The 23,827-nt window shown below is 56.7% G+C and overlaps 1 protein-coding gene across 5 annotated transcripts in view; it reads right to left on the reverse strand.

The window, feature by feature from the left end:
• Positions 1-11,961, reverse strand: part of GREB1 (growth regulating estrogen receptor binding 1) — a gene marked incomplete at both ends in the record, with an annotated part of 61,113 nt that extends 49,152 nt beyond the window's left edge. For all 5 annotated transcript variants that reach the window (XM_080683476.1, XM_080683478.1, XM_080683479.1 and 2 more), the window contains 3 exons: positions 2,392-2,568; positions 5,846-5,965; positions 11,805-11,961. In XM_080683476.1, the coding sequence (XP_080539602.1) occupies positions 2,392-2,568; positions 5,846-5,965; positions 11,805-11,961 (454 nt within the window). The remainder of the gene's footprint in view (positions 1-2,391; positions 2,569-5,845; positions 5,966-11,804) is intronic.
• Positions 11,962-23,827: the final 11,866 nt, after the last annotated feature.

Consider the following 23,827-nt stretch of genomic DNA (forward strand, 5'->3'; position numbering starts at 1 on the left):
CGGAGGGCTGGGCCGCCGGCCCTGTGCAGACATCAGGGCTAATTGCAGGAAACCTGCACAGTGTGGAGTGTGCAAGCTGAGAGCATAAAGTTCCTCTAAAAGAAGAAAGCCGAGGTTACTACCCACCGGCCCCTGGGACCCACCGCCGAGGGCTTTTTGGCGAGCAATTAACAAAGACACCACTTCCTCCGCTCGCCCGCCGCCTGAGGGGCAGGAGCTGTTCCGGGGCTGGTGGTGAACGGACTGAAAGATCCTGGTCTCCACCTCGCAGACCCTCGGGGGTTTACTGCCCTCACAATTCCTTTCCGGTTGCAGACGGGTGGGGTCCGGGCGGCTGCCACCGCCTGATCCAACGCTGCCCCCCCACACACACACCACGGGGCTCCCCGCACGTTCCATCCCCAGTGGCCTCAGAAGCAATTAAATCTGAGACACCATCCACCACCCCGGAACGGCTTTGGAAGAGTGAATTTCCTGGGGTTTTTCTCGTTTCCGAGAACTAGTTACCACAAGCCCATGAACCTGCCCAAGGAGAGAGTTGGATTCCACTTTCTCTCTCCCTGGCGTCCACTGTCCCAGGGCCGTCTGTCCCTCCAGTCAGCATTCATGGGCCTGGCTTCAGCGTTCACAGGTGGCCGTGTCCCCCCGCCCCCACCCTCCGGGCGGGAGTCATTCCGTTTCCTTCTCTGGGTCGATCCTCCCTCTTCCCTCCTGACCCTTTCCTCCGCAGCACAGGCCTCACACAGAAAATGTGCTCAGCCGATATCCCCCGAAGTGCGCTCACCCGCCCAGCACAAACGGGACGTTTAAATACTGTGCACACGGAAGGTACACGAGAAATTGGGAAGGGAATGAACCCAGACAGTTTCCCATAAACTCCCACAATCCAGCTGGCTCCTACAGTGAAGCTGTCCCCGAGGCTATGTCTGGAATAGATAGATCATTACCCAGCTTCTCCTCCCGGGAAAACCCAGGGCCGGGCGAAGGGGTCACGCTGCGGAGGGAGGGGTCAGGAGAGGAGCGGGCATCTCCTCTCCCCTTGTGGGGGAGGACACTGTGGTCACACGCAGGACTGGAACCCAGCTCCCTGGGCCCGGTCTCCCCTGATGGGGGAGTGTGCTGAGCGCAGAGCCTGGCACACCGTAAGAGCTCGGTAAATGTGGGAACCAGGAGAGCCAGGCTCGGTAAGCTGGGCCTCAACTCTGCCCGGGCGTCGGGGCCTCCGTGAGCCAGTGGTTGGTTGAAAGATCAAAGCCCCAGTGTCCCCCCTGCTGACCTAGACCAGGAGACGGGACCGGGAGACGGGACCGGGAGGTGTGGTCGTTCACAAAAGTGTAGAATTTGGAGGCAGGAAGAGCGAGTTCGAATCCTGCCCCTGTTGCTTTTCTCATGTGCCCTGGGGCAAGTTCATTAACAGGTCCAAGCCGACCTCCAAAACCAGGAGGAGAGGGACACCTGTCGAGAGGTGCCAGAGGAGGCAGGCCAGAGGAGAGATGGGCGGAGGGTGCCCGGATATGTAGGTTCTGGAGGCAGGAGCACACACTCAGCCTTGTTCCCCTGCCTCACGCCGATCGCTTCTGGGAGGGCCTGGGACAGAGTTTGGGTCCCATTCCTGACATAGGTAGGCACTCAGGCGAGGTTTCACGAATACAGGTTTTAAAAAAAAAAAAAAAAGGAAACGAAATGATGAAGTTTCTACAGGAAGGTAGTCATATTTTAAAACAAGGTAGTCATATATTAAATCTGAGACACCATCAAAAATGTCCCCAGGGCCGAAACCGGTTTGGCTCAGTGGATAGAGCGTCGGCCTGCGGACTGAAAGGTCCCGGGTTGGATTCTGGTCGGGGGCATGTACCTTGGTTGCAGGCACATCCCCAGTGGGAGGTGTGCAGGAGGCAGCTGATCGATGTTTCTCCCTCATCGATGTTTCTGACTCTCTATCCCTCTCCCTTCCTCTCTGTAAAAAATCAATAAAATATATTTTAAAAAAAAATGTCCCCAGGGTGGCTCAGTGGTTGAGCATCACCCTATGAACCAGGAGGCCATGGTTCAACTCCCAGTCAGGGCACATGCCCGGGTTTTGGGCTCGATCCTTGGTGGGGGCCGTGCGGGAGGCAGCCGATCCATGATTCTCTCTCATCATTGATGGTTCTATGTCTCTCTCTCCCCCTTCTACTCTCTCTGAAATCAATGAAAATAAATAATACATAAATAAAACAAATCTCATTTCCACTCCATTCCACAAAGAGATCGTCCACTGGAAGACATAAGCAGGTGTGTGACATGCTGACGAGTCCCCAGAGGTGGTCCATCCGCCCCACCAAGACCCCCCGTGCCCGCCCGCCGTGCGGACGGAGCCGGAGCGAGGAGGAGGGCAGAGGAGAAGCTTACCGAGGAGCGCATTGTGGCCGTTGTCGTCCGGCAGGAACCTTCTGTCCACGGCGCACACCAGCAGGTGGCCGGGCAGGCTGGGGGCCTTGGCCCCCACGAGGAGGAAGCCAGCAGGGACGTCGATGGGCTCGCTGCAGATGGAGACGAGACGCAGGTCCTTCCCCGCCTGGCAGAACCCTAGGGGGAAGGGACAGGTGTGCCGAGGGCTCCGGGGCCAGGACCGCCCGGACAGAGGGAGGAGGGCATCCTGGGCCTTGTCGGGACCAACCTCCACCTCTGGGGGTGGTCGGCTTTGAGATCAACCCCGAGAGATGGAATCACCCCCGTGGTTACGGATGCCCCTTAGCCCCACGCTCTTAGGATGGTCGGTGTCACCATATAATTACCGCACAAGGGAAGCTCGATAGGAAACACTGCAGACAAACGATGGTAAATTAGAGTGTATACAAGAGCAGGTTTGGCTCCGTGGACAGAGTGTCGGCCTGCAGACGGAAGGGCCTCAGGTTCGATTCCAGTCAAGGGCACGTACCTGGGTTGTAGGCTCCATCCCCGGCAACCAATCGATGTGTCTCTCTCACATCGATGTTTCTCTCTCTGTCTCTCCCCGTCCCTTCCACTCTCTCTGAAAATTAATGAAAAAAAATGTCCTCGGGTGAGGATTAACAACAAAAAATAAAATAAAACGGTGTCAGATGCACCCAGATGGGATAGTATTATTTTTTCAATATATACAAGATAAACCCGCAAGAAATGGCAAGTGATCTGATATTTTCACACCCTGCATTTTACGTGTGTGAGGACAGGTGAGAGGCAGGAATAAGGGGTGAGGTCCTGGGGACAGTGGTGGCCTCGGGGGGACAGATCCGGGGGCCCGGGGCTCAGGGGACACTCAGCATAGACTTTTACTCTATACCCTTGGAACATCTTGTACTTAAGAGCTTCTAAATATAGGGGAGGGCAGAAGTAGATTTACAGTGGTATGGCAGTGGTCGGCAAACTCATTCGTCAACAGAGCCAAATATCAACAGCACAACGATTGAAATTTCTTTTGAGAGCCACATTTTTTAAACTTAAACTTCTTCTAACGCCGCTTCTTCAAAATAGACACGCCCAGGCCGTGGTACTTTGTGGAAGAGCCACATTCAAGGGGCCAAAGAGCCGCATGTGGCTCGCAAGCCACAGTTTGCTGACCACGGTGGTAAGGCAAGAATTAATCAGTAACACAAAAATCAACTGTTTCACATTCTCACAACTGGAAACCTACTTCTGCCCATCCCTGCATCGCTCCTATCTATATATATAAAATCCTAAGCGACCGACCAACTGGTCGCTATGACGCGCCCTGACCACCAGGGGGCAGGCGCTCGATATAGGAGTTGCCCCCTGGGGGTCAGTGTGCTCCCACAGCAGGGGTGCAGCTCAGCTGACCCAAGGGTGCCAGAAGTGGGGCTCATGGCTGGCGAGTGCAGCTGGGGCAGCACGAGCCTCTTCCGCCTCCGGGGCAGTGCTACTGAGCGGAGGCAGGCGCAGCAAGGCCAGGATGAGTGGGGAGCCGCCTGCCGCTTCGAGCACTACTACATCCCTTGGGGGATGTCAGACTACGGGTTTCAGATTTGCAAGAGGGAGCAGGCCAGGCTGAGGGATCCCACCGGTGCACGAATCCGTGCACCGGGCCTCTAGTTTAATAAATAAGTGTCCAAAATTGTCTGGGGCAAAAGGAAGGAGAAGGAACCAGCTGAGTTTTCTGGAGGGGCCCCTTCCAGGGTCGTCCTTGCTTAGCTTGTTCACCCTGATCCCAGACGCTGCTTCTATCGCTGGTTTCCGAGCGAGACCATGAGAGTATGTGAACCCCGACGATGCCACGGCCTTCGCAGCACCCTGAGAAGACTCTCCCCGGCGCACCTGCTTCACCGTTTACAACGCACCGTCTCCGAGGGCTCCCTCTGCCCCGGGCGGGAGGCAGCGTCGGGACATCTGCGGGCCTACTGTGTGTGGCACCCGGCCGGTAAGCGGCAAAGAGGCCGTGGGCCCCTGTGGGGAAGTGCTTCTGCCCCAGTGTGACAAGATGGACATCGAGGCTCAGGGAGCGTACATGGTTGGCTCAAGGCTGCTGGGAGGTGGGCCATGGGGCTGGATCAGCTCCCCTTCATCCTCGTGGGGAAGCCCTGAGACTGAGGCCGAGCGCCCAGCGGGGTCTTCACCCCCAGGCCCTGGGCCCGTCCTGCTGTGTGGAGGGGCCCCTGGCTCCTGAAGAGCTGGGGGACCGGCTGTGGGCAGTCGGTGTGTTCACTGCATGTTCTTGGAAATGCTCTGAAAATCGCTCTCATGACCTCCAATGGAGAGTCCACCGTTTTCTTCCTTACTCGCTGGCCTGTGAGCACCTGGACGCTGGACGTACTACTTCTCAAAGAGCCACGGGGTTGGCCTCCCTTTCCCTGGAGGAGCTGCCCCTGGGAGGGCCGATTCCCGCCCCCGTGGGCCATCCTGCACCCACAGGCCCACAGGCAGGCTGTGCAGGGCCCAATCACCCACCCAATCACTCCTCCAGCCCTGCCTGCCCTCAGGCTCCTACGCAAATACACTGCTAGCAGTGCCCCGAGTTGGCTATCTGCTCACCCTGCTGGGCCTTTGCACATGCTGTTCCTCTGCCTGGAAGGTCCCCGATGCCCCCACACCTATTACAGCCTCCCGGCTAACTCCTGCGAATTCTCCAAAACCCAGATGGGGGGCCACCTCCTCCAGGAAGCCCTCCCTGCCTGTGTCAGGAACCTCTCCTCTGCTCCCACGCACCCCACCCCTGCTTGCCCAGCCCACCCTACCAGCACCTTCCACATCATGTGTGAAGTGGCTGCCTCCTGGGACGCTCCATCAACAAGGGAGCTCTCGTACCTTCAGTTCCGTATTTGCAGAGCAGAGCTCAGCGGTTGTAACGAATTAACTGACTAATCACTAACCGGTGACACCTCGTAACTGTCTGAGGCTAGGACGGATGAGCTCACAGGGGGTCTGGCCAGCGCCAGAGCCGGGAGCTTATCCGGGTGTCCCTGAGCCCCAAGCGGTCCCCCACCCGGCACCCCCGAGCCGCAGCGCCTCACAGCGGCAGGGATTCGCGTCACTGAGGAGTTTACAGGGCTCCTCAGATGACGCAATGTCTGCTTTTTCAACAGTAAAATACCGATAGATGTGAGTTTATTCCTACCAATCAGTGCCGAGCTAAGCACCTGAGTGGGGGAAATATATGTTCATTTTTTAAAAAAACTAATGTAGAAAAATGACCTCCGGGATCTGAATCCACTCGTAACGTCCCAATAGCGGCTGAGAGGCTGTGAGCGTGGCCGAGCCCACAGGGCCTGCAGGTACCGGAGGGAGAGCACCCAGCCACTGCCCGCTGGGGGCCGTGGGCACGGGGACAGCCGCGGACGCGGGGCACCGCCGGGCAGGGCTGGCAGCTCACCGTCCGTGGTGCAGCATCCTTCGGGAGGAGGGTGGATCTGGTAGGGGTTTGGGGGACAGCTCGGCTCCAGGCCCCCATCCCCCTCTTCTTCTTCTTCCTCATTGTCAGCTCGGCTACCACCTGGAAGGGGAGAGGGGAGGGGGACAGGCAGAGGTGAGTATCCAGCAGGTGTCGCTACTGAGTAACTGCCCAGTCCTCACACCGCGCCGTGGGCCGGGATGGCCGCTGTCTTCAGAGGGAAGGCGGAGGCTCGCTCAGGCCCATGACGGTCCCAGGGTCACAGACTCAGGCCCGGGGCCCGGTCTCGTGACCTCCGATTCAGGGTCACGTCTCTTCCCACCCACGAGGGTTGCACGCGTCTGCACACGCACCGGGGTTCAGCCCGTATATAAAGGGTTGAAAAGGACAGAGCGTGAAACCTGTACACGGCGGGCACCCCAAGAATATCCGAGTGGGAGGCGCAGTGGTGTTAAAACAGACCATTTTAGCCCGGCCGGCGTGGCTCTGTGGCTGAGCATCAACCTATGAACCAGGAGGTTAAGGTTTGATTCCAGGTCAGGGCACACCCCAGTGGAGGGTGTGCAAGGCAGCCTATATAGCCCAGCCGTGGGCAAACTACGGCCCACGGGCCAGATCCAGCCCGTTCGGCTGTTCTATCCGGCCCGCGGAGCCGAAAGAGCGACGGTTCTCTTGCTCTCCCCTCCGCTCCTTTACTTTGAATTTATATTAGTTCACACAAACACTCCATCCATGCTTTTGTTCCGGCCCTCCGGTCCAGTTTAAGAACCCATGGTGGCCCTCGAGTCAAAAAGTTTGCCCACCCCTGCTAGCCAATCAATGATTCTCTCTCTCTCTCTCTCTCTCTCCCCCCCCCCTTTCTCTCTGAAATCAATAAAAATATTTTTTTAAAAAGCCACACAAACAGACCATTTTACAGACAAGGCCACTGCGGAGACCCACACTGGCCCACAGCTGCTCAGTGACATGCTAAGGAGCCAGGCAGCTGTCCCCGGAGTCAGGCGCCCTCGGGAGCTTCCCAGCAGCTGCACTCGGGCGGGCGGGATGCAGGCCGGCGTGACCCGCCCGCACAGCAGGAGCGGGTGACAGGTGTTAGTATTTACCCAGGGCGAGCGCAGGCATCATCACTAGAAATACAAACACCAACTGGCCACACCCACACGGTGCCATCGGTTCAGGACAGCCCGCCGGGAGCAGGCGGCTCTGTGTAGGGAGCTAGTATTTGGGGGAGGAATGTCAGCGGAGGAACTGCCGGCGAGCCAGGAATTAGCCACGGAAATGCCCCGGCTCCCGGCTCCCTGCGCGTGAGCTTGTCACTCCCCGCGGACTCTCAGCTCCTGGAGGGCAGGGGGCACCCTCCCTCACCTCTGTTATCCGGGCGGGGGTGGGCGCCCAGCCTCAGGCGGCACCTCCACCTGCTCTGAGCGTGCACAGCGACGCCTCACTTACCAAAGCGTCGCTAAAGAAAGGGGTGCGTTCAAGTCCATGAAGGACCGTTGAAATACAGTCCTTCTCACTTAACAGATATTTTGGGTAAAACAAATGTTTCCCGACTTGTCTTTAAACGTCACTTAATAAAGAGCACGCCGACGGTTCCTGAAGCGGGGTCCCTGCAAATGCCCTTCAGTGCCCTCCACCAGGAGACGGCGGTTTCTCCTTCACGGTTTCCCGTCCTCTCTTCCTGCTGGCTTCTCGGCGGCCGTTCCTCCTGCTTTTCTCTGCTCGGCTCTCACGCCCTGCAGCCAGCCGGGGGTTCAGCGGATCTAGGTCAGTGATGAAAGCGTGTGCCGCGGGAAGAGATGGGGCTGGGAATCGGGAAACTCCAGGTATGGGACTTGGGTTTGCCACCGTCCGAGTGGCTGCGGGAAAGTGACTTAACCACTCTAGGCGTCGGAGCCTGCGACCCTAAAGCGAGGTCCCTCGGAGCTGGGAGCGGCTCCGTGGGGGAAATGAGGCCCTCGGAATACTCGAGATGTGATGTACTTGCACAGGTACAGGCAACAGCGCCTCCCCGTGGCCACTATTTTTTTTATTTTTTAAATACATTTTATTGATTTTAGAGAAAAAGGGAGAGAGAGATGGAAACATCAATGATGGCCCTGACCGGTTTGGCTCAGTGGATAGAGCGTCGGCCTGGGGACTGGAGGGTCCCAGGTTCGATTCCGGTCAGGGGCATATACCTTGGTTGCGGGCACATCCCCAGTGGGAGGTGTGCAGGAGGCAGCTGATTGATGTTTCTCTCTCATCGATGTTTCTGGCTCTCTATCCCTCTCCCTTCCTCTCTGTAAAAAATTCAATAAAATATATTTTTTTTAAAAAAAGAAAGAAACATCAATGATGAGAGAGAATCATTGATTGGCTGCCCCCTGCACGCCCCTTACTGGGGACCGAGCCTGCAACCCAGAATCGAACCTGGGACCCTTCAGTCCGCAGGCTGACGCTCTACCCATTGAGCCACACCAGCTAGGGCTGGCCACCATTTCAAAGGTGCCTGAGGGACGAGAGGCAAGCCAGCTCCGACCCATGGCCTTGGAACGGTCCCAGCAGGAGGGAAGCAAGATCCCTGGTGTCGCTGAGAGGACACGGAGGTGGCGGGAAGAGCGTGGAAAGCTGACGGGGGGGGGGGGGGGGCGGGAGGGGGGCGGACGCAGGGGGCAGCACTCACTGACGTTTCCTTCCTGCCATTAAATGCAGGCGGGGGGAGGGGGAGGGGGAGGAAAGTGGGGGGATGTCTGAGCAGAAGGTATAGCGTCACACCCAGACCCCAGGCCCCAGGCGCCAGCCACACGGCACAGCCCACCGTGGGCACTCACACAGGCCTTCGCCACCTACAGCGCGGGTGGCAGAGAACGCACGCTCTAGTGCAAAATCCAGACCGCGCTGAGCCGGTGACCCAGAGGCGGGGGGCGGGGCTGGCACGGAGCTGAGGACCGGGGTGAAAAGGGGAGAACGTCTCGGGAGCGCGAGGGCATGCCCAGGAGTCTGCACATTATTCTGCTCAGCCAGAAAGCACAGGAATTCAGACCCTCAGAAAGCAAGGGAGAGGAGGGTCTTAAGCCGCAGAAGGCCAAAGAAAGCGCTCCAAATCCAGTCTCCAAGGGAGCGGGATTAAGGGTCAAAGGTCCACGCGAGGCATCCGGGGGGCCTTTGATGGGATGAGTCAGCCAGGGACCAGCCGAGGAGACCTCGGAAGCGGAAGCGGAAGCGGGAGGGAGAACCCAGACTGTTTACCCAGGTCTCCGGGAGCAGGGGGGCGGAGGGGAGCTCGAATGGCGCCAGACGCAGCCAAGGGGAGGGGACCTTCGCACGGGAACTGTGACAGGAGCCAGAGGTCCCCAGGCCGCCCTGGGCTCCGGGGGCCGCTGCTGTTCCGGTGAGCACCCCAATACTATTCTCTTCCCACGAGAAAACCTGCGTGACCTTCAGGGCGGGGGGCCAACAGAAATGTACCTGCATTTTCTTTAACAAATACGTTCCTCAAAATGCTGGGGTGGTGTGTCTTTAGTTGGGTTGGTCTTTCTTTTTAAAAAATAAATAACGCCCTAGCTGGTTTGGCTCAGTGGATGGAGCCTCGCCTGAAGGGTCCCGGGTTCGATTCCGGCCAGGGGCACATGCCCGGGTTGTGGGCTCGCTCCCCAGTAGGGGCTACGTGTAAGAGGCAGCTGATCAATGATTCTCATCATTGATATTTCTATCTCCCTCTCTCTCCCCCTTTCTCTCTGACATTAATAATAATATTAAAAGATAAAAATAAATAAGTAACACATCAAGGGGGTTTCCCCTAGAAGGAGGCGGTAAGACCCCTCACTGGAGAACCAAGTACCCACCAAATCACCGGCATAAACAGGAGACGCTGCCTGAGCAAGGGGGTGGGGGGTCATAATGCTGTCGCCTGAGGAAGGCCGGCGACAAGATAAGAGGCCCTGACGGGGAGACAGGCATCTCTCCCACCGGCCGGGCAGATGGGAAGAGCCGGAGGCCGCTCTGGTCTTCATGCCAACGGGAGGGCAGAACCAGGGGCCAACAGCTGGTGGGAGCCTTCAGCACTCAACACGGGGCACTGAGGGGCGTGGGGGGGGCTCGTAACCGTCCCTGGACAGTGTCACCTGCCCAGCACCCAGTGGGCAAATGGGGCACCCCGAGCAGTTAGAACGTTCGGGGGGCGGCCTCCCGTCAGAGGCCACGAGGGTCGGTGGAGGTCTTAGACATAAAGGAAGCTGAGGGGACCCTCCTCTCTCTCCCCACGTGAGCATCCTCCAAAACATCAAGCAAACCATCCGTCCGTCTTCCCAAATCCCGGGATTCAATTCCTTCCGCCGGTGGAGGTGAAGGCGCCCTTCCAAGGTACCACAGTATTGGTCATTATGGCTCTCATCAGGTCACCATGAGCAGCAAAGCCTTCCGCGGCTGCGAGAAGCTAAGGGCGACCGTCTCCCGCGTGTGTGCGTCCCAAGCCTTTCCGCTGGGCAAACACAGTCTGTAAGACATTCTCCCGTGATGTCTCGTCTCCCATGTGTCTCAGGAACGCGTCCCCTGCCAGACGCTGGCCGTACTTCCCATGTGAACACAAGGGAACTCACGGTCCTCCTACTTCATGCTTCTGACCGCAATCTGGTTTCTCTCAGACCCAGGTCCAGTTCCCTCAGGCGCTTAGCTGCTCCCCACAAGGCGAATCCAGTGAGGACGTGTTAAAGGGGGACACGGGGACCCCTCCCGCTGGGCTAAGGAGGCCTCAGGGATCACAGCAGACCCGTGCCCCACTGTTCCCTACATGCAGCCCTCCACCTGCCTGATCCCGCCCCCTCCCCCCCACACACACACACGTCTGCATGCACACACACGCACACATTCACACACAGGTTCACATGCACACTGACACATACACACGTCCACGTGCACACACACACACACATTCACACACAGGTCCACATGCACACTGACACACACACACGTCCACGTGCACACACACGCACACATTCACACACAGGTTCACATGCACACTGACACATACACACGTCCACGTGCACACACACACATTCACACACAGGTCCACATGCACACTGACACACACACACGTCCACGTGCACACACACGCACACATTCACACACATGTTCACATGCACACTGACACACACACACGTCCACGTGCACACACACGCACACATTCACACACATGTCCACATGCACACTGACACACACACACACGTCATGACCAGCCCAACGCAGGACCTGGCACACGGCACGCTTTCTTATCCCATTAGCTCACTGACGGTGGTTTTAAACCACAGCCCCGGGTCACTTCAGTCGCTCAGGGAAGTCTGCAGGTAACTTCAGGTGAAGGACATAAATGGCAGAAAGAACTTTCATTACAGGGACTGTCTCCTGCTACGGATTGCTGTGGGGTCTCTTTTGCCACAACACCACCCAGCTGTCAAAATGCAAACTCACGACGGGAAAATGCCACCCCTTTATCCTCTGGGCAACGTTGTCGGGGGCGGGCCTGGAGATCATGTCGTTATTCCTGCCACACGTGACACCCACAAAGGTGTCCTCTCGGTTTTTAACGTTTCCAGCGGACTCACTCCTCCCTGCTGCCGCCCCAGAAACTGCCCGGACGGCTTTGCCAAGAGATGGCTACGCCTCACCGGGACAAAGCGGGGAGGGCGGCTGAGGGTCAGAAGCACGTGAACATTTCTGACCCAACCCTTTTCCTAAGTCACCCCAACTCGAACGTGCCCTCGCCCTCCCTCCGCTCAGCCCTGATTTCACTCGCTGCAACCTCCGGCCGCAACCTCCCCTCGGCGTGAGCGGAGTGAGAACGCACGTGCCACGTCCCCCTCCCAACAAGTCTTTTCTGCCGGACTCACAGGGAGCGGAGGGGAGAGGGCGCGGGGCTCGCACAGCCCGGAGACCACAGCCAGGAGGAGACCGGAGACCGTACCTTCCAGGGCGGAAAGCTGCTGCTCCGCCTCCAGGTAGAGCTGCGAGAAGACGGGCCGGGGCACCAGGCTGCTGGAGCGCAGCGAGGCCTCGATGGAGTTGTGCAGCACCTCCTCGAACCGCATGCTCTTCGGCTGCCCCGCGTACGCGTTCCCCATCTTCCCGGGAGAGGACGCTGGCGGCTTCTGTTCAAAACGGCATGTGTGCAGTTTCGGTTAGAAACACGGACCGGGCCCACCAAGCCCCAAAGCAGAAGGCAACCCCCCTACCTCCCCACCCCATCCCACCCCCTGCTCAGCAAAGAGGAGGAGGGGATGGGTCTGGGGCCTCAGCCACCGCCAGCCCTGGGGCAATTACAGGAAGTTATATAAGCCACAGCTCTCGGTAATTTAGCGCTGGGTGGGGTGGGGCGGGAGCGGGGGGGCGGGGGGCAGCCTCCAACACCTCTTAGAGGATTTGCCTGGAAGTGGGCTCCCAGCCCTTCGGGGTTCCCAGACCCCAGCATTTCCCCCCGAGTTGTGACCCTGCCCCTGAGGGACCCCAGATCAATGAGGCTTTATTTTCCTGGACTCGCAGAGGAAAGGCCCGTGCCACCGTGTGTGACGGCGGCTGACCATCGGTGACCACCGGTGACCACCGGTGATCCGTGACCACCGGCCCCGGCGGGGTGACTCAGCCCACCCTGGCTGCCCAGGAGATGGCCACAGGCTTCCTGGCATTGTCTTGGCGGCTAACGGGGGCCGATGAATCACGTTCCTCCTCTAAAATGGTTTTGGGTGTTTGGTTTATGGTTTATTACACAAGTGACGCAGGATTCTATCTGGAAATCCGGAAGTCACAAAGGAGGGTGGGAAGCAAGGAAAGTCACAGGTATTTCCACTTCCCGAGACAAGCACTGTGATCTGCGGGTGGTTGTTTTTTTTTTTTTATTTTGGGTAGCGGCTTAGTTCAGATATAATTCACATATCATGCCCTTCACCCCTGCATGGGCACAAGTCACAGGTCCATGGCGTGTTCTCAGTGCAGCCATCACATCATCCATTTTATCTCCTTATTTATTTATTTAATCCTCACCCGAGGATATTTTCCCACTGGTGTTTAGGGAGAGTGGAAGAGAGAAGGCAAGACAGAGAGAAACATCGATGTGAGAGAAACACATCATTGGTTGTCTCCTGCATGAGCACCAAGCAGGGCCCGGGCTGGGGAGGAGCCTGCAACCAAGATAGGTGCCCTTGACGGGAATCGAACCCAGGACCCTTTGGTCCGCAGGCCGACGTTCTATCCGCCGAGCCGAACCGGCCAGGGCCGCGTCATCCATTTTAGACCATTTCATCGCTCCGAAAAGAAACCTCGTACCCTTTACTGTCACTCCCAAACTCCCCGAACCGCACCCCTGCAGCCCCAGGCGACGGCTGCTTTACTCTCTGTCTCCGTAGACGTGCCTGCTCTGGAGAGTGCGTGGTCTTCCGTGAGGGGCTTCTCCCGGTCAGCACCGTGTAGTCGGGGTCCCCTGCCTTGCGGCCAGCGTCAGTATGTCGTTCCTATCCCGATGTGTTCTCCCCGGACTGAATTCCCTTCGGAACTGGGGGAGGCGAGGGCGGTGGGCCTTCGCTGGTGCTCACACGGCCCTGGTCGTCCCACACCACAATGTCTGGTGCTTTCTTCACTGGACGTAAGCATCTCGCCCCATCCTCTTACCAGCCGCCTGGAAAACCGCTTGAACGGCTGCATCCGAGTCCATGCGTGAGGGGCAGGTTTTCGCTCACACATTTCTCCGGGGCCATGCGTGCGGATAAAGCTCTAACTGTCGGTCCTGGCCCAGAACCGCCACTGAAATCTACGTTCCTCCCTCACGTTTCCCGTGTGGGGAAATCCCGTGTCGTGGAATCCAGCTGTTGTGTCCCTTACCCTCTCTCCAATTCCTTTGGGTTGAATTTCTTGTGCTTTTTGCAAACTTCTTTTTTTTTTTTTAATATATTTTATTGATTTTTTACAGAGAGGAAGGGAGAGGGAGAGACAGTTAGAAACATCGACGAGAGAGAAACATCGATCAGCTGCCTCCTGCACACCTCCCACTGGGGATGTGACCGCAACCAAGGTACATGCCCTTGACCGGAATCGAACCTGGGACCCTTCAGTCCGCAGGCCGACGCTCTATCCACTGAGCCAAACCGGTTAGGGCTGCAAACTTCTTACAATGATGACTTGAGCGTCGTCTTCATTTCCCATCGTCCTTCTTTAGTCATGAAGGCGTTCACAGCCGCCCATTTCCCCGGGGGACGCGTTTTGCTATGGCATGGAGGGTTAGTGCGAAGTCCTCTCCTTTCCCCTTCTTCTCCGGCACTGTGACCTCCGTTCCGATTCCCTCTTTGATCTGATCATGATCCAGAGCATATATTCCATTTCTGAGCAGTCACGACATGGGGAGGAGGGGGTCAGCCTCGTACTGTTTCTCTCTAATTTGTATTGGCTTATAATCAGGATTGTAGTCTTAGGAATTCTTTAAGTGTGCCAAGGGGTTCTTTTAGGAGGACACGTGATGGGTTTTTACAAATATACTACCGATAGGAGAAAAGAGCCTAGGGGCGTGGCTCAGGGGCTAAGCATTGACCCACGCACCAAGAGGCCCCTGTTCGATTCCCGGTCAGGGCACATGCCGGGGTGGCGGGCTCCATCCCCAGCAGAAGGCATGCAGGTGGCAGCCAACCCATGACGCTCTCTCATCATGGATGCTTCTATCTCTCTCTCCCTCTCCCTTCCTCTCTGAGATCAATAAACATGTATTTCAATAAATAAATAAATATATAGAAAAATAGAAAAGAGATGTATCAACCCTCTTCGAGGATGAAAGCAGCTACATTATTCAAATCTCCTGGGGGAAATGAACAGTCCTTGTATATTTCTTGTCTACTTGACGGCTGACTTTCAAAGCAGCATTGGCCTTAAACAGCAGCCGCCCAGGAGACCAGCTCCGATGTGATCACCGGAGAGAAGCTTCCGGTTCGTTGACAGCGAGCCAGGCGCCGCAGCACAGGTTGCGAGCATCGCGAGCCAGGCGCTCTCTCGCACGTCCCTTGGACTCAAGGCGCAGGGGAGAAATTCCCCGGTCCTGGTTCGGTTGGGGGCAGAGCAATTTCAGGACAGGGGCGGCCGGCGCCCTCCCAGAGCGCTGCGTCCCTCCTGGAGGTGCAAGGGCTGGCCTCCCTCCCTCCCCGGGATTCTCTGCCTCTATTGCACCCGAGCCTTCCCTCTTCCAGCTAAAGCCAGTGGGAACCATGAGACGCTTCCGGCCGGGCCGGCACGGTCATTCCCGAGCTCAGCCCCGAGCTCAGCCCCGGTCGGCCCTCCCCTCCCCCCGCACAGCCTGGGGGACCACGCTGTGGGAGGATCGCTCCAGGAATGAGCCCCAACAGAAAGGAGGTGCTCCCGAGAGAGGCCAGCTGCCCAGCACCTCACAGCTGACAGAAGGGGCTGCTGCTTTTCATCTTAAATCATAGAATAGCACAGCATACAATAACATAGAATAGCATGGAATGGAAGGAATGGAATGGAATGGAATGGAATGGAATGGAGTGGAATGGAATGGAATAGCATAGAATGGAATGGAATGGAATGAAATAGCATAGAATGGAATGGAATAGAATAGCACAGAATGGAATGGAATAGCATAGAATGGAATGGAATAGCATAGAATGGAATGGAATAGCATCGAATGGAATGGAATGGAATGGAATAGCATAGAATGGAATGGAATAGCATAGCACGGAATGGAATAGAATAGCATGGAATGGAATAGCATAGAATGGAATGGAATAGCATAGAATGGAATGGAATGGAATAGAATGGAATGGAATGGAATAGAATGGAATGGAATAGAATACAATAGCATGTCTTTTTAGACAGTGCATAGTTACATTTATTAAGAACTGAAGGTTATGGTTTAAAATAAATGAAATGCAGGATAAAAACGAACGATGGACAGACAGAATCTCAGGAGCACAGCGACCGGAGGTCTTGGAGAACCTCAGCCTCAGAGCACAGGACGGCCCCTGCGGGGCATCCCCACACCTCCTCTCCCTTAACCCTGCAGCAGTCCTGTCTGCGTGATTTCTGTCCCGCCGTTACCCCTATGTATTGGAAGAAGAAACCAAAGCTCAGAGGGGCTGTGGGCCTCCCGAATGGCACACCGCTGGTGCCTGGTCTGGCACAGAAAGCCCATCCCCAAAGAATCTCCCCTGAAAGGTGATGTTGGGAAGCTTACACTGGCAGATATAACCGCTCAGACGCCCCCGGTGAAGGTTTATAAATCGGTATCCCCGTTCCCTTCTCCTGGACGGGGCACTGCCATCTCACAGAACGTGGGGCGTTAACCTTCCGAAAGGCAGCGTCCCCGAAGCTGCCTCTGAGCCCGAGCAGGCGCACACAGCCGCCACGGGCCTGCCTCGTGGGCAGAGTCCTCGTCGTTTCTCGGGGAGCCCCGAAAATCCTGCAATCGCTGTGGAAGGTTCTGCCTGGACTCACAGAACCACATCCCCCGGCAGACCGACTCCAGGACTCACACAGCACAGCATCCAGCCAAAGGGAGCCCCAAAGAGCAAGCAGCAAAACCTCTGTTCATATCTACGTTCGCGAACCATTTTAATTATTTTTCAGGGTATGTTTTATAATGTAAAGACGTATAGTCTACACACTGTGGTCCCTGTGTACCATTTACAAATCAATAAACATACAGAGCCCCGGCTGTTTTGGCTCAGTGGCTAGAGCAGCCGTGGGCAAACTACGGCCCGCGGGCCGGATCCGGCCCGTTGGGCTGTTCTATCCGGCCCGCGGAGCCGAGAGAGCGGAGGGTTCTCTTGCTCTCCCCTCCGCTCCTTCACCAGCAGCAGTGTTCACATGGCAACGTCGGGAAACACGGCCGCAGCTCCTTCTTCTGAGTGGGCGGATTTATATCCCCATTCAGTAGAAGGAACAACCTCTCCATCTTCCAGAGGCTCCTTGTAATGCCCGCGGACGCGTCCCCCGACATCACCCTGGGAATGCGGAGACACGTTATCGTGGTGATGGAGGGAGACACGCCCCTGGAGAGCACAGGATCAGAGCATTAGCTGAAAAGGAGACCAACAACACTGTTCCCACTGAAGTGGATGTTTTAAAGACCAAAAACCTTTCAACCCAGTCTACATTGCCATCTACATCTACGTCCCGGGCGTAATTTGGAAGTTGCACTAAAGAAAATGTTTAATTTACTGTTTACACATTTTGTCCTTTTCTATTTGTTTAGTTTTAAGTTATTTTATTATATTTAAGTTTAATTTGAAAGGCTTTTGTACCTTTCCTTTGTTAGGCAATTTTATTTTGCCTTTGCCATCTTCAATATAAGGTATGTTATTGTGCTATGATTCCTCCATTTTTTGAAGTTTCAAATTATAATAATTAGTGTTTATATTCTTCTTGTTAAAATGTTTGAAATGAATAAAACTATTGAAATAAAAACAAAAAAAAAGACCGTACCCTTTTATGTAATGATGTTTACTTTGAATTTATATTAGTTCACACAAACACTCCATCCATACTTTTGTTCCGGCCCTCCGGTCCAGTTTAAGAACCCATTGTGGCCCTCGAGTCAAAAAGTTTGCCCACCCCCTGGGCTAGAGCATCAGCCTGTGGACTGAAGGGTCACGGGTTCGATTCCAGTCAAGGGCACACGCCCCGGTTGTGGACTCCATCCCCAGTTGGGGGCATCTCGTCATTGATGTTTCTCTCTCCCTCTCCCTTCCTCTCTGAAGTTAATATATTTTTTAAAGTAAATAAATAAATATACACAGATAGAGAAGACCTGAGCTTGCACAGGAAGCTAAGAACCCCGGTAATTGCTTGGTACTTACTATGCGCCAACTTCCCGGTGACGGCAGGCGAAGAGCCGAGCCTGGGATGTCAAAGCGCTTGCTTCACATCTTTTTTTTTTTTTTTTTTTAATATATTTTATTGATATTTCACAGAGAGGAAGGGAGAGGGATAGAGAGTCAGAAACATCGATGAGAGAGAAACATCGATCAGCTGCCTCCTGCACACTCCCCACTGGGGATGTGCCCGCAACCAAGGTACATGCCCTTGACCGGAATTGAACCCGGGACCCTTCAGTCCGCAGGCCGACGCTCTATCCACTGAGCCACACTGGCTAGGGCTGTCTCACATCTTTATTACTTCCTTTAGCGACAGAGCGCGCGGGGCACGTGACGTGACCGTCAAGATAACAGCTCCCATTCCGGAGGGCCGCCGTGTGCCCACGCCTCTCGGACTGTGGCTGTTTGTCATTTCATTTCGTTTCCATCACAGCACTAACACAGCAACGGCACGGTTCTCCTTCCGCACCCTGGGGAACCGAGAGGCCGGGGGGCCTGCCCGAGGTCGCACCTTGGGGTGCCGTTTTTTAGAACGTCCAGGGATGACCCTGAGGCAGGGGGACCTTTGCCCTCGGGGAAGCCGCTGGCTTCGGAAAGGGAGCATGCGTTAAGGTGGCGGTTGTCTGCACGATGTCCGCTTGCCTGGCCACGCTAGAACCTTTGCTTAGAAAAAGGATTGTCTTCGCTTCTTTCTTAGCGGTGCCTTACAGAAAGGGGGGCTGCGGGGATGAGAACGTGAAGCCTCGGGAAATAAAGGAAGAGCCCATGGCAGGGGTGGGCAAACTTTTTGACTCGAGGGCCACCATGGGTTCTTAAACTGGACCGGAGGGCCGGAACGAAAGCATGGATGGAGTGTTTGTGTGAACTAATACAAATTCAAAGTAAAGGAGCGGAGGGGAGAGCAAGAGAACCGGATAGAACAGCCGGATCCGGCCCGCGGGCCGTAGTTTGCCGAAGGCTGGCCCATGGGAAAGGACATTTCCAGACAACAGAGAACGCCAAGCGCGTGCTGAGAATGTCGCCTGAAGAGCCGTCAGCCAGAGGGAGGGGAGGAGGGAGCCGGCAAACACACAGGCAGGGGCTGGGCCAGGCCGGCCTGGACAGTGTCCCCCCATCAGCCCCACAGCCCACCCCCTCCCCCTCCCCCCGAGATTAAAGAGGAGACTCCGCTGCCAGCCCATTCCCGGAGATATCCGAGCTCCCGCCTCTCCTTGAAGTGACTCCCCCGCCCTTCTTCTGTCTTTCTTTTCTAAAGACTAGAATATCAAAAGGGTCGCCCGAGATCCCCCTTATCTTAAAAGGCTCGCAGACACTCACAGCGGCGATGTGTCCAGGTCACTCTGAGCCGCGACTCTTTTCCTGTCCTTTTATCAGTCAGGCAGGGAGGCACCTCTGTCTAAGACAAGGCCCCGGTCTGTCACCAGCACCCCATTTCCTCCACAGTCCCCCTGCTAGGTGGTAAACTGCATGGACTGTGAAGGAGGCCAAGAGGGGCTGAACTCAGGGCTATCCTTCTCTCAAGCTGTGTGGCCTTAGGCAAGTGACCTAACCTCTCTGTGCTGCCGTTTCCTCATCTGTAAAACCACACTAGTAAGCACCGCCTTCCGGAGCTGCAGTGAGGGGTAAAGGGAGGGACACATGGAGGGCGGCTGGCACGCAGAGACGTCCATCACCCCTAGCCTCCCCTCTCAAAAAGTGGGACTACCTGATCCTAATTCCAACTTCTAAATGCGAGCCAGAGGTCGTGACTGAATGCCAGGCATTGTACTCCAGTGGAAATAACTACATTCCCAGCTGCCTTAAGGAGTGCACCAGAAAGCGGATTCGCGGATGCCACCCTGCCCCGGGACCCCCTGAACTCCCCAAGGTCTGCGGGGGGAGCAGAGGGGAGCCCTTCCTACAAGCATCGGGGTACAAGATGTGCCCTGCGCTCTTTCTCCATGGACACCTGCTCCACCATGGCCCACGGGTGCCTGTCCCTCTCCTGCCTGACCTTAAGGAAAATTCATGCCCCCTCTTCGCCCCGAACCCCAGCACCACGCTGGCACCTCACTGGGCTCTGCCTTGTCCACCCTAAGGCCACAGACCGTGTCTGTGTCTCCCACCTCCATTCCCCACAGAGCCCAGGACGGTTCCTCATGGACAGCGGATCTGGCGGGGACGGCCAAGGACCCCGCCAATGACCTCCCACTGACCACCCCTGGGCTACGCCAGGCTGGAAGAGAAGACGCACCTGAGCCTTCAGGGTCTCAGGGCCAAGTTCACCCAGTGGGGTCTGCCCCGAGCCACAGGTAGATCCCTTCTGGCCTGTACTGTGCCTCCTCTGTGAAAAACAGAGACTTCCCCCTCCAGGTTCCTGGTTTCGCCTTAAACAAAGTTAAGGAATCTAGTTTGGACGCACGGCAGAGATTTCGTTCCTGCTTGGAGCTAAGGGTGAGAGTGAGACAGACAGGGTCCCTGAGCCGAAGAAACCCGCAGGCAGGTAGGAAGGCAGGTGAACGAGGCAGCGCCAAGTAAAGTGTGGTCACTGTCTGAGCCGGCAAGAGGCAGCCTCCAGTAGAGACAGGAGTTGGAGGGGGCGGGGAGGGCAGGGCGGAGGTCCTGCCTCCAGGCAATCTCGGAGGGCCTCCAGGAGGAGGTGAATCTGGGAGTTTGCAGCTGGAAAGAAGAAAGGGTCTTCGGGGCAGAAGGGGGACGGAGCACCCCGGCTTGCCCCAGAGTGGCACCCATTATGGGATGGGAGCACAGAGCACAGGTGGATGTGGGGGAGCGGGGATGGCGCCAGTTCAGACTCCCCGTGGAGCCAGGAGGGCTTGGAGCAGGCCTGGTACAGAGCAGGTCACCTAACTTCCGAAGGAGGGCCTGTCCTGCAGGGCATGCGACCCAAGGGGACACAGCAGCCCAGAATGAAGGTCTGACACAGCGGCTGGCCGAGGAGCTCCGGGCACAGCATCCGCCCCTCCAGCCACCAGCTCTGGCTGAGCTCTCCTGGGCGCGACGCCTCGCCTTGCTCGCTCGCTCGGGTCCCCACTGGTCTTATCCTCTGTCCTCTCCCCCTCGCCTGGAGACGTGGCCATGCAGAGAAGAAAGGGGGGGACTCCGGAGTCAAAGGCGGGAGTTCAAGTTCATGAGAGAGAAAACCCTCCCCTCCCGTTTGCCATCTGCCTCCTGAATCCCGTCCAAAACACCCCTGTCCTCGCATCCTCCGAGCCCCCCACCCACCCCCCACCCCTGGAAGACGTCCCTTCCCGGGTCGCCCTCACCTTCCAGGGCCTCACAGGCAGGTACCTGACCTTCCCGGCCACGGCCAAGGCCACACAGCCCCACCCGGACACCCCAAACTCCCTCCGATCGGAGCCGCCACTAACCCCGTTCCTTCCCCCTCAGTCCCTACAGCGCAACCCAAGGACCCTCCAGCCAGCACCGAAGAACAGAGGGAGGCGGATTTCTGAGGAGGAGTCCAGAGTTTCAGAAAACAAAAGCCACACCGGCTGAAGGCAGCGTTTTCTGCCTCCTCCTCAGCTTCAGCAGCCGCTGGGCCAGCAGGGCGGTGGGCCTGAGCCTGAATATATGACGTGGCCATAAACACATCCACGGCAGGAGGGTCTCCTATAAACCCTGTGATGGCCCCTGGGCAGGAAGCGGCTTTTTATGTAGATTCCTCCCAGGTTCCCCCCAGGAGCTCATAAACTCACAGGAGGGGGGAGGGAGGGAGGGAAGGAGGAAGGAGGGAGGGAGGAAAGGAGGGAAGGAAGTAAGGAGGGACGGACGGACAGCCAGGCCGAAGGCTGGACTTCTGTCCAACCGCTTATCTCTCCAACGGAGCGGGCCCGGCCTGGGGTCACCCCCAGACAGCTGTTCCCAGCACGGAGCTGCACTTCCTGCGAGTGCCCTCGGGTCTCTGGACAGAACTACAAAGCGTGTCTTGGTCACCTCTCCCCATGGCAGCCTCACCGGGTGAGACAGTGAGCGAAGGGAGGAAGCCAGGGAAGACGTTCGGGGGAGAAACACCTCCTGAGAAACTTCCCTCCGGAACCAACCAGGCAGGACCCCGCGTGCTGCCCTTCTCCGCACATCACGTATGACCATGCCATGGCCGCACGTGTTCGCTGTGTGCAAAACACGCCCTTCCCAACCCCCTCGGATACATTGCAACCCCGAGACGTACGGAAACTAACTCACTAAGTGGATCCCCTCGGCTTGCTGCCCCCGGCACCTTCCCAAAAGCAGACGCTTTGCGGTTATTCCGCTTCGCGCAGGCCGACGCCGTCCTTATCACGAAGCAAAAAGCCAGCACAAACCTCTCCACCCCCGACACGGGTGCCCCGCTGCCCAGTCCCATGCACGGTACCTGGTCACTTCAGGCAGCCCATGCCCCTGCCAGCCACGAGCCGGCGGCGTGGGAGCGTGGGCAGAGGTGACCCTCCATCACACGGAGAAAGGTGCCGAGTGCTCGGCTGCCCTGGCACCCCGGCTGCCCAGCCCGTGCCCGGGGAAGCAGAGGCAGCCAAGCCGCCTGGCGAAAGGCTTCAAAGCCCGTGTCTGCAACCGAGGCTACGACAGCCAGGAGAGAAAAAAGCAAAAAAAAAAAAAAGGTCAGCAGCGGACCTTCCACGTCGAGCTGCATCCGCCTCGGGCTCCCGCAGGTCAGATGGCCAATGCCACGGTTCCCATCCTGTTCGCACCGAAGCGCTTTGCTGGGTCAGAGTGCTCCCCACGCAGGTACATTGCGGTCTGTCGGCCTCCCCGCCAGCAGTTACAGCGAGTCTTTGCAAACGGGAAAGTTCTGTGCTCGGAGGCGGCTGTGTACTCCTGAGCGGAGAACAAAGGGCCAGGCAAGAGCGGGGCTTTGCCACCGGACACGGGCAGCCCGCTCGGCTGCCCCCGGAGGACCGCAGGCGTGCGGCTGACCGGGTGTGTGTGTGGGGGGGGCAGCGTGCCCCCTAAAGGGATCCCCCTCTGTGAATGCCCAGGGAAACACCCCTGAGAGCCACAGATGCCCGTTCCTACACGCCTTTCACTTAAATCAGGCAGACACGGCGTGGTCCAGAGCGTCCGACTCGTTCCTGTTGCCGTGAGCGCTTACAAATCCAGGGATCCTGCTCAAATCCCAGTGGGAAAAGGAAAGAAAATAACAGGAGCCCCCTGGAGCTGGAGACCTTCCCCTCTGATTGGCACCTTCTCGCCAGGGTCTTGCCTTTGCCTGCAGAGATGACGTGGTTAGGACCCAGGGGTTCCATGTCATCCACCCCTTGTGACAAAAGTCAACGACTGGGTTATTCTTTTTATTTTATTTTTTTTCCAGAGAGGAAGGGAGAGAGAGAGAGAGATTCCTCAAACTTTTTAAACAGGGGGCCAGTTCACTGTCCCTCAGACCGTTGGAGGGCCGGAGTATAGTTAAAAAAAAAAAACTATGGCCCTGACCGGTTTGGCTCAGTGGATAGAGCGTCGGCCTGCGGACTGAAGGGTCCCAGGTTCGATTCCGGTCAAGGGCATGTACCTTGGTTGCGGGCATGTCCCCAGTAGGGGGTGTGCAGGAGGCAGCTGATCAATGTTTCTCTCCCATCGATGTTTCTAACTCTCTATCCCTCTTCCTTCCTCTCTGTAACAAATCAATAAAATTATTAAAAAAAAAAAAAAAAAAAAACTATGAACAAATTCCTATGTGCACTGTGGGCCCGGGACGAGTCGGCTGCTAAGCAGGACAGGCAGCGGCACCCGGCGGGCCGGATCAATGTCCTCGGCGGGCTGCATGTGGCCCGCGGGCCGTAGTTTGAGGACCCCTGGATTAAAACATCAATGATGAGAGAGAATCATGGATCGGCTGCCTCCTGCACGCCCCACACTGGGGATCGAGCTCGCAACCCAGGCACGTGTCCTGACCGGAATCGAACCGTGACCTCCTGGTTCATCGGTTGACGCTCAACCACTGAGCCCCGCCGGATGGGCCACCAACAGCTTTTAAATGACCCAGACTTAGGCTATAACATTCAGCTGGGAAAAGATTGTAAATTATTATGGAACTATAGAGCTAAAAATACACAAATATACGGATATGTGATGTGATATATGATGCTTTATTATACAGTACATAGATGTACATACAGAGAGAGAGCGGGGA

This window comes from Plecotus auritus (assembly GCF_963455305.1).
Source record: "Plecotus auritus genome assembly, chromosome: 8".
Classification (NCBI taxonomy): Eukaryota; Metazoa; Chordata; class Mammalia; order Chiroptera; family Vespertilionidae; genus Plecotus; species Plecotus auritus.